Source organism: Mus caroli, chromosome 16 (genome assembly GCF_900094665.2).
Source record: "Mus caroli chromosome 16, CAROLI_EIJ_v1.1, whole genome shotgun sequence".
Lineage (NCBI taxonomy): Eukaryota > Metazoa > Chordata > Mammalia > Rodentia > Muridae > Mus > Mus caroli.
The window spans coordinates 92,403,907-92,421,580 of NC_034585.1; the positions used below are offsets into that span (position 1 = coordinate 92,403,907).

The 17,674-nt window shown below is 46.7% G+C and overlaps 1 protein-coding gene across 5 annotated transcripts in view; it reads right to left on the reverse strand.

Moving 5' to 3' along the window:
• Positions 1 to 17,674, reverse strand: part of Prdm15 (PR/SET domain 15) — a 59,631-nt gene that overhangs the window by 17,779 nt on the left and 24,178 nt on the right. For 2 of the 5 annotated variants that reach the window (XM_021184845.2, XM_021184844.2), the window contains exons 7-13: positions 11,772 to 12,014; positions 8,247 to 8,376; positions 6,886 to 7,082; positions 6,573 to 6,667; positions 6,143 to 6,230; positions 2,645 to 2,812; positions 1,122 to 1,216 (exon numbers count right to left, since the gene is read on the reverse strand). In XM_021184845.2, coding sequence (XP_021040504.1) covers positions 1,122 to 1,216; positions 2,645 to 2,812; positions 6,143 to 6,230; positions 6,573 to 6,667; positions 6,886 to 7,082; positions 8,247 to 8,376; positions 11,772 to 12,014 — 1,016 coding nt within the window. Of the gene's footprint in view, positions 1 to 1,121; positions 1,217 to 2,644; positions 2,813 to 6,142; positions 6,234 to 6,572; positions 6,668 to 6,885; positions 7,083 to 8,246; positions 8,377 to 11,771; positions 12,015 to 17,674 lie in introns of all 5 variants that reach the window. The other 3 variants (XM_029470244.1, XM_029470243.1, XM_029470242.1) reach the window with 2 other exon arrangements.

Consider the following 17,674-nt stretch of genomic DNA (forward strand, 5'->3'; position numbering starts at 1 on the left):
AGGACAGGGGCTGGGAGCTCCAGATACCATAGACATGAGCCAAGGCCAGGGTAGCTCCTGTGAGGCACCTACACAACAGCATAGGTTGCCCAGGCGAGAATACCTAGCATTGACAACCCAACCATGATTACCATGGGGTTCTCTATGAAAATACTTAGCCTACCTTAGAAAATACTAACTTAGAAAATACTATCTAGACACTGAGCAGGGGTGGCCAGCACAGATGGCATAAAGCTCCAGGGCATCTCCCTTCTTCAGTGTGGATATGAAGACAAGGTCCAGTCACTCAGGAGGACAGCATGTCCCATAGAGCAGATAGGAAAAAAGATTCTCAGCAGATTCACTGGAAACCAATCCCAGGTGGCAGAGACCCAAGTGTTGAAAGTGCAACCTGAGGGATACTTCAGTTAAAAACACATGGTGCATACTGAACACTGTTGCCCTGGTGGGTACATCTAACCTTCTGACACTGAAACATGGTATTGTCTACAAAGTTAACACTTAAGAATTGCAAGTAGAACTGAACTCCAAAAACTAAACCTCATTGTGGTGGTTAGTCTTCTGTTTAATTCGGCACAAGCTAGCGTTATCTAGGGAAAGGGAACATCAACTGAGAAAAATACCTTCATTAGATTGACCTATATATAGGCAAGTCTGTGGGGTTATTTTCTTGATAATTACTGATAAAAGGCTCCAGCTCACTGTGGGCAGTGCCACCCAGGGTTAGTTGTCTTGGTGCTGTAAGAAAGCAAGCTGAGCAAACCATGGAGAACCAGCCAGTAAGCAGAACTCCTTCATGACTTCCTGCCTCCAGTTCCTTATGGAGTTCCTGCCCTGACCTCCCTTCATGATGGACTGTAAGTAACTCTTTCCCCTCAAAGTTGCTTTGGTTACTGTTTACCACAGCGACAGAAACCTAACTAGGACATGTGTTCTGTCTTAAACGCAGGATGTTTGTTAAGCTGCATTCACAGCTATCTGGGGATGCAAGAGGACTACATGCTGCAGGCTGAACATGCCTACAAGCTTCCTGGACAATGCTCTCTCCTTGCAGCTCTGACCTTGAGCTTAGGAGAACAGGGACTTTGCATCCAACATCAACAGTCCCTGCAGAACATTACCTTGCCACACACTGGGCATCCAGAAGGTTCCTTCTTGTAACGAACCAGGCTTTCCCCGCTGGCCTCCAAGTCTTCTCTCTTCACCCGCCGCACACCTGAAGTCCCAGACCAGACAGGAAATGTGAGGCCGCACAACACAGATCAGATCCCAGAACTGCCTGGGAACTATGCTGGAAACATTGTGGTACCAGATAAGGAAGAGGCTAATGGAGGGTTGCTTAAACCCATAGGTTCAGGGCTACTTTGGGCAACATAGCAAGACTAACCAACCAACCAAACAAACAAACTAAACAAACAATTTCCTGTGAAACAGGCAATCTCTAAGTAAAGGAGAGAAACCAGGTGTCTTTTCTGGACATTTCTATATAATCTGACTGAACACAGAGCTGGTGACCTTGGCATCAGGGAACAGGCTGACTCCAGGATTCTAGGACTACGAGGCACAGAAGGAAGTGGATCTGAGGCTAGGGGTATTTTCAGCTTCCAGAGCAGCAAGCTGCTGCCCACAGCAATAGTGTAGGTCACATGTGAGTAGTGTATCTAGTCCAGCTAGATTCATCATAGAAAGCAGTGGCTTCTGGCAGGGCCCACAGCATACTTTGTTCTGAGCAACTGCTCTGTGTTGAGCTTGAAGAAACCTCGTGGTAAGATCAGGTCCAGCAATGACATTGAGCTTAAGAGGATCAAATATCACCTGCCCTGTACAAGCAAGAAAACTAAGGTATAGTGACTTGCCTATGGTTCTTGGGAGTCTGGGTGGGGCCCAGAGTTACACTCTTAAGAACCTCATGAGACCTTGCTATATGAACCGATAGGGAAATGAGTGTGTGTGTGTGTGTGTGTGTGTGTGTGAGTGTGTGTGTGTGTTGGGGCGGGGGGAGTGGGGCAGGGGGATGCATGGTGGAAGCCAAGTGCAGGAACTTACTAAGGATATGACCTCGTCTTGTTTTCACAAACTCATGTGCATGTATCTAACAGTTATGCTTTCTACACAGCCTGAATGTGCTCTGTAAATAGTGTTTTCAAACACTAACCAGTGATGTTATGCTAGTGACAAAGGGGCTGTGACTCTTAGCAGGAAAATAAAGAGAGCCTTCATCAGAATGCTGATTGTAATCATTTCACTCCTTAATCTACGCTTGCTGCTGCCTCACATGTGTGCAGAGAGCTGACTCTGCTGGGTCTTTCTCTGACCTCACATAACCTACTACGTAGACTGATGGCCCCCACCAGCACACTCCATTCTCTTTACACGGCTGAACTGGCTGTATGCAGGACACCATAATGACCTTTCTTACAGCTCATCACACTAAAGGCATTCTTCACAGTATTAAAAAGTTCTCTAAATAAATACTTCAAATAACTGTCTAATGCCAACACAGAGTAGTCTCGCTGTGCCTATCTGTTCCCCACTGCTCCTTCTCCCCGCTCACTGCACTGTTAATACTGTCTATCCTAGGAGCCCTACGATTGGGAGCAGGGTCACTGGGTCAGAAGGCAGGCATCTCAAGCCCCAGGCTCACCATCCAAGTGTCGCCTCTGGTGGTCCAGCATCACATCCTTGCGGTAGAACATCTTACTGCAGACCTCACAGGCAAACTTCTTGTCCCCATGTTTCTTCTTGTGCTTAGAGAGGTTGCTGTTGGTGGAGAAGAATCTGAAACACATCTCACATTGGAACGTCTTGTCATCTGTCCAGAGAACAAACACACAACGTGTGGTAAATCACCCCTGACCAGGATCCTGCATGTGGGCCTCAGCAGGGTGAATGAATGGCACAATCAAGGCAGGAAACCAGCTGGACACTGTGGCTCAAAGCTCATCTGCTGTGTGTGCTCAGCTAGACATACAAATATATACCGACGTGTCAACTCTCCTCACCTGAAAGGCTGCCTCAACAGCTCTCTAGGTTCCTCTCCCTCTATCTGTATGCACTGTAAGCTTCCTCAGACCCAGAGGTGGTCTGTGTCCTCAGCATACTCTACCTACTTCTCCAGCATAGTGGCACAGGTTGGCCTGCCTCCTCTCTGCCTGATTACCTCTTACAGCACCCTTACAGCAACACCCGCAACTTCTCTACCTTTCTGAAGAGCTGTCTTGGCCTAGGCCTCCCACCAAAGGACACATGCTCCATACTCACTCAACACATACCCCATAAATACACACACACACACACGCACACACACACAAAACCACATTCACACCCATCTCCACCCCTATTCAGCACACAGCACATAACCATACATATTCACACTACAAGAAGTCAGCATCCCCAATCCTGACCCCCACTTTAAAGTCCTTCCTGAAAGACAGTCAGTCAAGCTGTAGTTCCTGCCTCTGAAAGTCTACTCTACCATCTGGCCCTGCCCTCCCTGCCTGATGCCTGCAGTCTCTGTTCCACATCCACTGAGTGCCTTGTTTCCTTGTGGGCCAGCTCTCAGAATCCCTTGCTTTTTCCTGCATCTTGATGTGGATGCATATGATAGCAGGTGACAGGCATGCCACTGCTTCTCTCAGGAGCAAAGGCCAGAATGTCCCTAGTTTCAGCAAATGTTTTCCAATAAAACCCTAGTCTCCACTGGTAGGACTACTCAAATGAGGTCTATGCTTCAGGAAGTCTCTAGCTCCACTCAGGAGATTCCATGTGTAGCTAGCTAGAGGTCAATCCAACTAAAACTGAAGAAAATCAGCCATCTTTTCTCCTCTTCTAATGAGACAAAGACACAAGGCAGGGCTATATCTTGGCCTTCGAGTGGGCACCACATGTGGGGACAGGGCAGCACAGAAAGCAGTGGCCTAGCTACGGCTTTCCCCACAGGAGGATAGCTCCTCTTGCAAGGGCATGGACTAGACTAAGCCCTATGTGAGTCTCAGGAGACCTGGACCTGCACCTGGCAGTGTGACCTCAACACATGTGATGAGAATGACATCATGGTGGTGTCCTGTCCTACCATGCAACTCACATTCCCAAGGAAATGCTATTTATACAATTCAACCCTCTCTCTCATTTGTTTGGCTACATTACAGAGCAGCTCTGCTATGCCCCAACCAGGTCTACACATAGGTGGGCCTCCTTCCTTAGCAGGAGTTCACAGTACAGGTGAGTCTCTGAACAGAATACACGAGCTTTCCTTCTTATAAGTTCTGAACAACATGAGTAACAATGGAAAGCAGCAGTGCTGGCTTGGGCTCTATGTTCTCCCTCACAAGCCTCTTCTGGTACTACCAACTGTTTTATGTGCTGATCGCCTACAGTCTACACTGAGGTGACTCAATAACTGGGTATGAGAACCCAGTCCTCAGAAATGATATCCAACCCCAACCCCATAATGCAGCACTGGAGATATGTATAGGCTCCAGGATATGGTAAAGAGCAAGGGGCTCAGACATCTGAGAAAACAAGAGTGGACTGCTCTGGGCCCAAGCAGATGGGGGTGGGGGCTGTATTTGGGGGCCCTGACTCGGGCTTTGCTACCTGTTAGTGTCCTCTTCAGGTTTAAAGGGAGCACAGCCAATAGTGAGCATGACACCAATGTACAGGGGACACAGAAAAGGCCTGACAGCATGGGCTGCAGAAATACTATGCACTTGAAGCAGCCCAGCTCTCTATAAATCCTGAGGATGCACATTCTACTAACTTCATACCACAAAAGGCACATGAGCATGTAAAGAGGCTGCCATGGGGTCTCAAAGCTAACAACCCATCGTCACTCTCAGCTCCCAGTCCTAAAATCAGCCTCAGGAGAAAATCTGCTTGCGGTTCATCAATGCCATGACCACCTAAGAAGGCTAAGTGTCTTGTATGACAGGTTTAGCCAACACACACCAACTGATTCTTCATTTTCTGTTCCACTCTTGTCCAAAGAAATCATTAAACCTTAAATAGGAACAACTGCATCCCCGACTTCAAGCTGCAGTTACTCTCACCCTATTCTGCATCTCCTTGAGTAACAACAGGAAAGGGACACCAATCCCAGTTAACAAAGAGTCTGCCTGAGGCTGAACCAAATGGGAACAGACAGGAGTATGCCCAGATTCTATGGGCACACCAAGACAGGGAGGACACAGGCTGTAGATGCTGAAGTTATGTGCATGCTCCCACACAGATGGTTCATGTCACTGACAGGCAACCTTCAGAAATCTACCTGCCCTGTCTCTCAGATCAGCCTTGTCACAGTGAGCAAGGCACCATGAGGAGGACAGAAGAAAGCAGCCAGACAGTGGAAGAACAAATTGGTTGAGACACTGATATTCCCAGGTGGGCATCAGAATGAACAGAAGCCTGACAACAGAGTAGAATGTCACAGAATGATCTTGTAGTTTTGAGTCACAGAGTGAGGAAGCACACAAAGGACTGGTGACCTCTCTACACTTCCTCTGCTGACTTGGCTCCGTGGTCAAAGTCCAGGAACTTGTAACCTCAGGGCTCTCTCTCTACAGCACAGGACAGGCAGGCCTCAGGGAGTTGCAACCCCTTGGCCTACTTGCTGCTTGCACAGATTCCACCATTCACTTACAGAGAGACTACCTGAGAACACCGTGGTCCCCAAAACCACAGCTGTCCCCCAGCAGGGCAGCTCACAGCACAGACGCTTTTGGCCTCAAACAAAGATGGTTTCTTTCCTTTTGAAGAGTGGCAGATGGAAACAGGCTCAGGATGTAACAACCTAGGACAGTTGGCAACTGAATCTGTCTGGATGTCCACAGGGGACACAGGTGCAGGAGACTGATGGTGGGAAGAAGGTTCTAACAAGGCAGGTGGGCCTTTCCAATCTCCAGCCTTTGCATTTTTTTCTCTCATACCCTTCTAGAACAAACACAGGGTCTGGGAATGCAGAACAGACATGAGACAACCCATCCTTTCTTGACTAAGGGAACGCTGCCTTAGATGTCTCCAATGGCTAGACAGTTCTGAATGTTCCTCATACTCCTTGAGGTAAAAGGATCACGGAGAGACCCAGACAGCTCAGCAGGACCCTTTCTCCTAACACGCAGGGCAAGCATATGGGTTAGGGCCTCACCTGTCCTACAGTTGTGGAACTCCAGTGCACTCTCCATTCGGAATGTCTTCCCACAGCTGCCACAACGGTAGCGGTACTCACCGTCCACCTGCTCAAAGGGCACACTGTCAGCAAGGAAGACTGCAGGAGTTCAACACAGGTGCCCCCCTCTGTGTGCTGTTCTAGTAACTTCTAGGGCTGGCTATACCAGTTTTCCTCCTCTGTTCTAGTAGGAATATTCTTGCTGTCCAACTGCCTGAGAAAGAGAACCCCACACTCAGGCAACTGCACCCCAAATACCAGCCACCAATGTTCTCCCGTGTTGTCCCTACTGCTTCTGTAAGCAGTGGCCTAAGCTGGGCTCAGAATGCATTGGGTGGAGAGCTACCTTCTACTATGGCTCTTGCTCTAGAAAACAGTTGATCAGTCAGTTGTCTGGGTGCTCACTTACCTCATTCCGGCTGTGCTTGTAGGAAACATGTTGCTTTAGACTTTCCTTACGGCTGAACAGTTTTGAACATTCCTCACATTTAAACAGCTTGTCACCTAAGGGATGAACCGACAGAAGGTAGATTCATTGCTTTGGCCTTTCTCAGCGAGGTGCACCCATCTCTGAAATGTGATGCCTCTGTCTGGGTGGGGTGCCCCTGTGCTGGAGGGGACAGGCAGCCACGGGGCCACCCCTTGCAGCAGCTCTGCAGCAAGGACCCAGCAATGGACACACACCTTCTTGGCCCTGCCCTGTAGGCTGGGCAGGCACTCACCGTGCGCGCACTCACCGTGCGAGCGCACGTGCCGGCTCAGGTTGCTGCTGTTCTGGAAGACCTTGCTGCAGGTGCCACACTGATGGATGCGTTTATGCTCACCCAGCTGACGGACGAGCTTCCGCCGGACGCCATGTCTACTGGACAGAACCAAGCCCCTCTTGAGGGCAATGGTGCTGCTTGGATGATGTGGGAACCTGCCCAAGAGAGGGACAGCTGGTCAAGGAGAGGTGGTGGCTGGGTCCTCAGAGTAAGTTTCCAATCACAGTCACCTCAGAAAGCTCATCAGCCACATTTCCCAGCTATGATTGGTCCATAAGGAAAGGAAGGCAGAACTTGGAGCCACCCAGTCCCAGGTAGCACAGACTGAGCATTATTCAGTGTTAACAGCTCACTTGCTTCAGCCCTGGCCACCAGGAAGCCTGAGCTTCATTTGTGTTCCAAACAGGGTAGCCCTGTCTATGGTTCTTGTCCTGACTTGGTATCTACTATGTTTTATGTTGACTCTGAACTGGACTCCTAAACGCTTCTTCATCCTGTCAAGTGTGCTTTTTCTGGTAAGTGCTTGAAATCCTCTGGGCAGTAAGACAGGAAAGGAATAATAAACACACCCACATTTTCACAGGTTCACCAGGTGAATTCTGCCAACTCCAAAGGGCATAGAAAACACCAGCAGCTGAGTCAACTTCAGGGCAAAGACTCATTAGGGAATTATAACTGCGGTATAAACATTTCTTTCCTGAGCTCACAAAAAAGAAAGCAGGGCAAGATGTGAAGCTGACTAATATCCAAATACAAACAACTGCTGAACCAGAGCAGCACTGCTCACATAGCTGGGGCAAAGCTCTCAGGATCCCCCACTGGGAGAGCAGACAAGGCAGGTACATGCATCAGGGTAACATGAGCCTTACAGAGATTTGGACACACACTATGACATAGAAGGATATGTACTGAGAAAAATAAGCTATTCATAGAAAACAAGTACTGTGTGCCCTGATGACATGGGGGATACAGGCTGGAACTGCCTGCAGACAGAGAGCAGAATGGGGTGGTTGGTTAGTTTCAGTTTGGGTAGATAAAAAGCTTCAGAGACGGATAGCCAGTGTCTACACTGTCCTTAAAAAGAGTTGTGATGGTGAGTTGTCTGTCATTTGTTTTGTTGTTGTGTTTTAAGAAAAAAAAATTCTCACAGTGAACAAACTAGGAAACTCCTAGAGTTCAGAACATACAGCGCTGGCCAGAAGAGAAGAAGCCCAGCTCTAATGTGGGGATTAAAGGTGGGAGGTACTTTCCCTTCGGTACCAATTAGCCGTTCCCTGTGCTCCGTCCCCAAGCACCAGCCATGTACAATCAGGACTTACTTTGGCACTGAGCTGGCTTCATTTGTGGGGGCAGCCAGCTTCCCCAAGACTAACTCCATGATCCGTTCATCTGGTGTTGCACTCACAGGCTCATCTGGGGGGATCTCGGTTATGATCTCTGCCACGTGCTCTGTGCAGAAGGGTATGACAAAGGGTCATCACTAGTGTACGGGACAGACTGTCACAAAACCCAGGAGAAGCACCGCCTTGGGGGAGCACCTCCTGGGTGTGGATACAACAGGGATACAAGTCGAACATGTTAGAATTTAAACGTTTATCTATATTTAAAGAGGGTATAATGTTTTTAATCCAAACCACAGTTACACTACGTGCCTTATAAAGCCCAAGAACCACATTATGTCAATCTCTCCTGTCTCTGCCCAGGACACCATCAGCCAGATCTTGAAGCTTATTAAATGAACTCTGACAGAGATTTACAAGTATGACTAGTCATCTCAAGGATGTTCAAAGGTGAATAAATATTCCATTCAGGGCCACATCAGAAGTGGGATAAAATGAAACATGAAGATTTTATAAAGAAGAAAATTTCAACCATTGTTGCTTTGTTTTTTTCTGTTTTTTGTTTGTTTGTTTGGTTGGTTGGTTTTTTGTTTTTTTTTTGTTTTAAATAGGGTCTCTAATAGGGCTGGCCTTGAACTTACTATGTAATCAAGGATGACTGTGGATATCTGATCCTTCTATCTCCCAAGAGATATATATAATTCTAGGCATGTGTCATCATGCTCAGTTTCTGTGGTGCTGGGGATAAACCCTGGGATCTGTGAATGATGGGCAAACACTCAACAAATAGAGTCATATTCTAGACTCTGAGCCATTGGTTTATTCTTATTTATTTTCATTTTTTTTTTTTGTTTTCAATACATCCTGGTTGCAGCTTCCCCTCCCGCCACTCCTTCCAGATCCCCACCCCTACCCCTGCCACCCTCAGATCCACCTTCATTTCTCTTCAGAAAACAGCAGACCTCCCAAGGATACCAACTGAATACAGCAAAACAAGATACTAGGCACAAACCCTCACATCAAGGCTGGGCAAGGTGACCCAGTGGGAGGAAAGGGGTCCCAAGAGCAGGCAAAAGAGTCAGACACACCCACTCCCACTCTTCGGAGTCCCAAGAAACACCAAACAACCGTAACAGCTATGCCGAGGACCTAGTACAGACCCATGCATGCTCAGTGGCTGACACTTCAGTCTCTGTAAGTCCCTATGAGCCTGCTTAGTTGATTCTGTGGGCCGGGTTCCTTTGTGTCCTTGACCACTCTGGCTCCTATAATTCTTCCTCCCCCCTCTTCTGTGAGGTTCCCTGAGCTCTAAGGGTGGGGAGTCAATGGAGATCTCCAATTTGGGTTTCTCTCTGCTTGGAGGTGGGTCTCTGCATCTGCTCCCATCAGCTGCTCAAGGAAACCTCTCTGGAGCCAGTGGTTTCTATTGTTTCACCTACTATCACCAAATGCAAATGACAGTCAGGAAGTAGTCCCTCCTGTCCCTTCCTGTCTATAGAGGCAGGGACATCCCACAGGGAGCTCAAACCACTCCTGCTCACATGCAGATACTTAAAAATGTTCAGAGAACGAGCACTGGCCCAAGAGAGAAGGAAACAGGGAAGCAGAGAACGCTCCATGGAAGCGGCTCTTCTATTCTCTCTTTAATTTCAAGCTCTCTTCTCATTTCCACAATGGAAAGAGTAAAGAGTCAGAGTCCAGTAGCACAGGCAGAAGGGGCAGTCATCTGAACACTACACTTGTCCTGAATGTGAAGTAGACCTAGCATCAGAGGGGTCAGGCAGCTGGGACAGGGGTTGCATGAGGACCACAGAGACCACTGTTTTCCAGAGACATATACGTGCTACTGAGTGAATTGCTGCAAACTTAGCTGAGGGTTCTGTATAATCAAAGAACAAACTCAGGTCAGTGAGGTGGTTCAAGTGGTGTGCTAGTTACTTTTATGTCAACCTGACACAAGCTAGAAAGGAGGGAACTCAATTGAGAAAATGCCTCTATAAGATCATGATATCTCACTGCAGCAGTAGAAACCATGACTAAGCTGTCGATATTTTTTAAAGTATCGATTGATGTGGGAGGGCCTGGCCCAGTGGAGGTGGTGCTATCCCTTGGCTGGTGGACCCAGAAGACCATGAATGAACCTCAGATATTGGACACTGAGTGATGTACACTGTTGGAATTTAGTTTTGTTTTGTTCGGATTATGACCACGCCCTGGTTCTTCCCTCTTAAAAATTATTTAACTTAATTTTGATCTTATAGACTCCCACACTTCAGAGACTGATTTTTAAAAGAGATTTTGGAATTTTACAAAGACTTTGGATAGACTAAATTTTTAAGTGGCAAAGATAGCTACTGTACAAGCTTGGCCCCAGAGTTCCATCCCTGGAGTCTTCACAGAGAAAGACTACAAAAGAGAACTACAAAGTTATCCTCTGGCTTTTGTATAAACTCTGGTCTGTGGTCTGTATGGTGTGTCTGCACATACACACAATGAATGAATGAATGAATGAACGAATGAGTGAATGAAAGAAAAATTTTAAAAAGAACAGGAACATGACCAGCAACATGTCCACCCATAAGCAGTAGGCAACAAATACTGGGAACTTGCATGATGGATTAAGGGCTGCTGGGTAAACAGAGCTGTGACTGACAAGCATGGGATGGGCAAGACTCACAACTGAGATAGTGAAACACAGAAACATAAGCCAAGCCAAGCACTGTGGCACAGGTGTGTCATCACAGCTCTTGAAGAGGCAGAGCGGGCAGGATCAAGAATTTAGTCAGTCTGGGTTGCATGCTGACCTTAAAGCCAACCATAAGTAGAAAACAAAGCAAAAACAAAAAACCAATCAAACAAAAACAAAACAAAACAAAACAAAACAAAACCAGACCGAGGGCTCCAGTCTTGATGAGACAATGGCTAACCAGGTGTCCATTTAAAACTTTCCGTGTTTTTAATACTCTAGTCTGAAGAATCTGCCTGATAACCATACTAGCTGATTTTGTGTCATCTTGCCACAAACTAGAGTCATCCAAGAGGAAGGAGCCTCAGTTGAAGAAATGCCTCCATGAGATCCAGCAGTAAGGCATTTTCTCAACTAGTGATCAGTGAGTGAGGGCCCAGCCTGTGGTGGGTGGGACCATCCCTGGGCTGGTGGTCCTGGGTTCTATAAGAGAGCAGGGTGAGCAAGCCATGTAAAGCACGGCAGTAAGCAGCACTCCTCCATGCATGGCCTCTGCATCAGCTCTTGCTTCCAGGTTCCTGCCCTGCTTGAATTCCTGTCCTGACTTCTTCCAATGATGAACTATAATCTAGCAGTAAGCCAAATAAACCCTTTGCTCTCCAACTTGCTTTTGGAACATGGTATTTCCTTGCAGCAATAGAAACCCTAAGACAACAATCACACTTTAACAGCTGACTGAGGGCCTAGAAAAGATGTCACCCAGAAAACTCAGAGGTGATGAGGAACATACCACCAGCCCAGCACCGTCAGCCTCTCACCTGCAGGCTCCTTGTCTTTGATAATGACCAGAGGCTGCTCAACCTTGGATGCTTTGGGTTTCCTCCCTCTTCGAGGCTTTTTCTTTGGCTCTTTGGTGACCACGACACTCTGGATGCTCTTGCTCTCAGCTGCTGTGGGAGGCTCCATCCTGGGTGCATCAGGCTCCTTCTCAGAAGCTGCCTCATGCTGCTGGCCACCTGCAGGGAGGCTTTTGGCTTGCTCCAGATGGCCCAAGAGATGCTCTGCAAGAGGACAGGGGCCGATGATGACACAGTAGGAACTTGAACGCCTGCCAGTTCACCACTGGCCTTGCTTGTTGGCTTTCTTTGCTATGCTTGCCAAGTGTGCCCTCTGCACAGGTAAATAAACTTTATCTTCACTGTTAATAAAGAGAAATGGCTCTACTATATACATATAGCTTCAAATTGAGAGAACTCATCTGACGTGTTCAGAACCAGACGGCTCCAGATCATTGTGGACTCTGAGTTTAGAAATCTATAGTGCTTCATAATTGGAACTTTCAAATGTAGGCTAATCACCTTAAATTATTTTTGTTTATGCACTAAAGAATGTCATGTAGCATAGACCAGTTTCAACTTCTGACCCTCTGTCTCTACCTTCAATGGCTAAGATTACACAAATCATGCCATCATGCCCCGTTTTATACAGTACTAGGGCTCAAGCCCAGTGCTCCCTGCATGCTAGGCAAGCACTCTGCCACTTGGGTCACATCCCCCACCCTGAAGCTGTACTGAGGCACAGGCAGGGTATGGTGTTATATGAAGCAGTCTGTATATCTGGAAGTGCACACACACATCTGCAGAGGCCATGTACACTGCTGGAGCAGCTCCAGTGTCTTGCTTGCTCCATGAAACCATCAGCAACCCGACTTACTGCCTTGATTGTATTTCCTGGTTTTGTTTTCATAGAGTGTGACATACTAAGCACCTATAGAGCACTAAAGCACAGTAAACATTTCTTCCTTCCTTTCTATTTTTCCCTCCCTCCCCATTCCTTTCTTTCTATTTCTCCTCCTTCCCTTTTTCTTCCTTCCTTCCTTCTCTTCGACACGGTTTCTCTGTGTAGCCCTGGCTGTCCTGGAAACTTGTTCTGTAGACCAGGCTGGGGTCAAATTCAGAGATAAGCCTGTCTCATCTCCCAAGTGCTGGGATTAAAGGTGTGCTCCACCACTGCCCAGCTAAACATTTCTTTATAAACCCTACAAGAAAGCAAAATGTCTTTGCTTCTTTACAGCTAACAGAAAGTGTCCAAAACCACCCAGGACAAAGCAGTGGAGACAGACATTGGAAAGGGGCTGGCAGCCATATGGAGTGGTAAGCTTGGGATGCAGTGGGCAAATGTGCTGCATCACAGAGTACCAGATGATAGGAAGAGGAAGGGAAGCTATGGCAGAAGCCCCACTGTGCCTGGAGCTGGTTCCTCCCTCTGCAAATGTGAATGGATTCAGCACCAGTACCAACCTAAGTAGCCATTTATCCCTGATTTGTCCAGGATTAGAGACTCTATGCTAGGGAGGTGGCCCCAAGGCCTGTGAGGGAAAGCTAACATGATCTGGTACCTAACCATGTTAGACAAATAGAACACACACCCTGAAAATATAGGTTGAGCAGTATTAAAGGAAAGCAAACAAGACTCTGCCAATCACACAGAAGGAACTGAAAACCAAAGTGAAGGACACAGCAAGAGTGAAATCAGAGGCCATAAGGTCTTGTGGGTTATCAGGCTGTAAAGACAGGATTACAAATCATCACAGACCTGGGGACTAAGACACCAACCTGGTCTACTCTGGAACCAGGTCCAGAGCAACACAGATTCAAATTTACATGGACTCTGTGTAGGAGACAGGGATTCATTCTATATACAACTCTGTGTTTGTGTTGAAGGCACTGCTTTCCCTCAAAGAACAGAGAACAGAGAAAAGCAACGCCTTCAACACGGACACACAGAGCCATCCACAGTAGGCAGAAGCTGTGATTCTTCGGGTCCAAGGTCCAAAATAAACAGAGTAAACAAATGGGGTAGCAAGAGCTAGGGATTGGTGCTGTCGGCTTCCTGTTTGCCTGGCTCACATGAAGTATCACCTGGTGCCTAGCATTGTATAGACAGGTGTGGTGTCACACGCCTAAAATCCCAGCACTCAGAAGGTTAAAGCAAGAGGACCAAGAGAGACTCAGTCTCAGAAATCAGTAAATAAATGTGTGAGAAGTGGGGCTGCAGGGATGGCAAAGTGGTTAAGAACACTGGCTGCTCTTCCAGAGGATCCGGGTTCAACTTCCAGTACCCACATGACAAGCTCACATCTGTTTGTACTTCCAGTTCCAGGAGACCTGACACCCTTACACATACACACATGCAGGCAAAAATCCCAATGCATATCAAATTAAAAATATTCATTAAAAATGCATGAGAAACACACCAACTCTGATGCCACACTCACACGGGTTACAAAGTCTGTCTACCATGCTCATCAAATTTCCTATGCCCTTGTGATTTGTGTTTGATGTACTAACCGCTCTGGTTGCCATGAGAGGAGATGGTGCAATTTCTCCTCATATAGCTGTCAGTCTTTGCTTTATGAATTTCTGGACCATGTTATGGCGTTCATGAAAATTGACATGCTATGTCGAATAAACTGTAGAGGGAGCCAGCATGGCTCTTAGGAGAAACTTCAGTACTTATATTTTAAAAAAGTAGTAAAAATGACTGAGTGAAGCATTCAATTTAAAACAGAGAAAAGAACAAAACAAAAACAAAAGTAAAGGAGGATAAAAAGGAGGCAGGCATGATGGCGCATGTCTGTTGGAAGTGAAGCAGAAGTCAAGGTTGTCCTGAGCTACAGACCAAGTGTAGAGCCAGCCTGGACTACATAAAACCCTGTCTCAAAAACACAAAAACAACAACAACAAGATAAATCATCAGAAGTTAATTTTTAAAAATGAAGATACAGTAAGAAGTAAGGGAAGCTCAAAACTGTTTCTTTGAAAAGGCTCTCAATATTGGCAGAAAGCTCAACAAGAAGGGTGCAAATAACTGTGTAATTGGTTCATAACAAAACCCATCAGTCTCCTACCTCACTCTGCCCATTCAATGACTTGCATTTTCAAGTCACCCATCCACACCTACAGAGAGTAGTTCTAGGAACCTGAGGCTAAAAACTCACAGACACCCCAGTCCCTTACCTAAAATGGTACAGTATTTGCAAAAACCAACACATGTCATATACATTAACATTCAAAATACCAAAATGCAGTAAAAATACTCTGTGCATGGTTATTGTTCTACATTCAGGGAATAATGACAAGAAAAGGAATCCTGTACATATTCAGTGGACGCATGCTTTCTGAGCAGCGTTTTGGTGTGCAGCTGTTTGAGCGCTGGCATGAGAATGACACAGATAAGGAGGCCTGACCATATATATTACAGCGTTTACTGATGATGTAAAATATGGGGATTCCACTTTCCTACACTTGCTGTTTCCTTCTTAGACCTCAGACTCCTCCCAATCACACCAACACACTCAGATTACACTTTTGGTGTGAGCCAACTGGTGTTTACAAGACCATGGCCATAAAGATGTATTAACAGTGGTGCCACAAAGCAGTTATACCTAGCACTCTTTTCCCCTGGAGCTGCTTACTGCCTTATCTCCCATCAGTCATTCACTGTCTTATGTCTGCTGCTAGTCTGTACACCCCCCGCTTCTCTCCTCTCTTACAGTCAAACACAGCTACCTCCTAGATTTCTCTCTTTTCTTTTATTCTCATTATTCACTTTACATCCGGATTGCACCCCTCTCCTCCCTGTCCCTCTCTCCCATGGCCCCTCCCCTTTCCCCTTTTTCTACAGCACCTGTTCTTCCCAGAGCCCTCTCTGCTCTCTCTAAATTGGGCTAGTGACCTGCATATCCTTTTCCCATTCCCTGCAAAGGACTCTCTTCCTTCCCGTATATGTAGAGGACATGCATACTTCTTTGGACAAGGTAGTACTATAAAACTCAACAGAGGTGCTAGAATCTGAAAAGTACACATTTGGGCGCTGGAATCCGGTGTTAGTGTGGGTGACAGCCTCTTGTCTTCATTAAGTGGTCTGCCGGTGACAATCTGCATACTCCAGGTTCTCCTCATGAGATTTTTTTTGGCACAGCTTGGAAATTTCTGGGTTTGTTGAATATCTTCACTAGGTTTCTGACAGTGAAGACTCTAACAGCTAAGTCTGTCTTCCTATCCTAACAGTGCTCCTGTTTCTAATAGCTTACCCTCTAACTGGTTCTCTCTAAATCCTATGATTAAGTCCCATGATAGCACAGATGGGATTTTGTCATTCATCACATTGCTGGCCTGTTGGGCTCTTCTAGGTTATAAATCTGCATCCTTTAGGGTCTGAAACAGGATGTGTATCTCAGGGTGTATTCAAACTTACTATGTAGTTGAGGATAACTTTAAACTCCTGATGAGCCTCCTGCCTCTTGAAGATCTGGATTACAGGCGTATGTTACCATGTCTAGTTTTGGGGGTGCTGGGGCTTGACCTCAGGGCTTATGATGCTAGGCAATCATTCCATCAACTGAGCTACATCCCCAGTCCACCGATTGATTCTTATTGCCTCTCCCTTTCCCCCACAGAACACTCCTGTCTACCTGTAGTCTCAGACCATCCTCCAGTCTCTATCGTGTTTGTATTTTCCACTTTCTTCCTTATGGAAAACTTTCCCAGGGTTTTTGGACACTTTCACATAAATTTTATGACTACTACCACAGCTCTCATTTTCAGTCATCTACCATCCTCTGATTTCTTCAATCTTCAAGAGAGTGGCCTGCTCTTATCTGAAGGATGCAGTGCTATGCTGCCATCTCTCACCTCAGGGAGAACTTCAGCATGGAGGATTTTTGGGTTTTCTTTGGGGGTGGGGTGGGGGGATGGAGGAAGGATTTTCAGATTCTTCAGAGAAGTTGTTTGGTCTCTTGTTCATGTTCAGCTTTCTCCCAGCACCTAGAGTCTTATTCTTGAAGATGGTCAGAGGTTGAACAGTCTCACTTGTGGGTCTTTCACCTGTTGGTTTCTACAGAAAAATTCTTCCTCCCTGTCTGGGGCCTGAGCCAGCTCTACCACTCGAAGAGGAAGAAATGAAGATGTCTGAAACTGCTCAAATTCCAACATCTGACTTTGTGAGTCCCTGTCCTCAGTACCTTAGGGTTCCCAGTCTCAAGTGTCTCCCAAGGGTGCTGATGGAAGCAGAAGTGCAGATGGGTAGGGCCATGGCAGGGTTGGGACAGATCAGGAGGCCAGGGCTCTAAGCAGGCTGACAGTCCTCTCTTCCCAGACTCCTGACACTCCCCCAAGCTCTGTAGGAGCAGACCTGTTTCTTGGGTGTCCCACTGCTGGCTTTGGCTTCTCTGGCATGCTTGCTTGGTTAATGCTGCTGCAAGCACATCCTGACATCTTTTCGACTTTGCTCAATGCTCTTTACTTCTTTCTTTGTCCTTGCATTCAACGAAGTGGAGTAGAATTCCAGGAGGGCACCAAGGCCAGTACATTCACTATTGCCTCATGTTTAATCAGACATCCTAAGTGGCCTCCTGAGATGGGAGTAGGGTTCCCCAAGGGGACCCAGGAAATGACAGCATCAGGTGAAAGGTCAAGAACAACAGCCTGTGCTTCCCATGTTGTCCAGCAATCTCAGTTGGTCTCCTGGTACTATGCATAGTGGGTCTGACTTTAAAAGACACATGCTGACCCTCACTCGTTCAGTCATGTATAATCATGAATAAATGCATGAAATATGTTCAAGTTCAAAAGACTCATCTGGTTTTGAAGTTAGCTGACCACAGAGAAGGCAGACACCATAGGTTGGAGCCTAACCAACAAAACAACACCTTCCCACA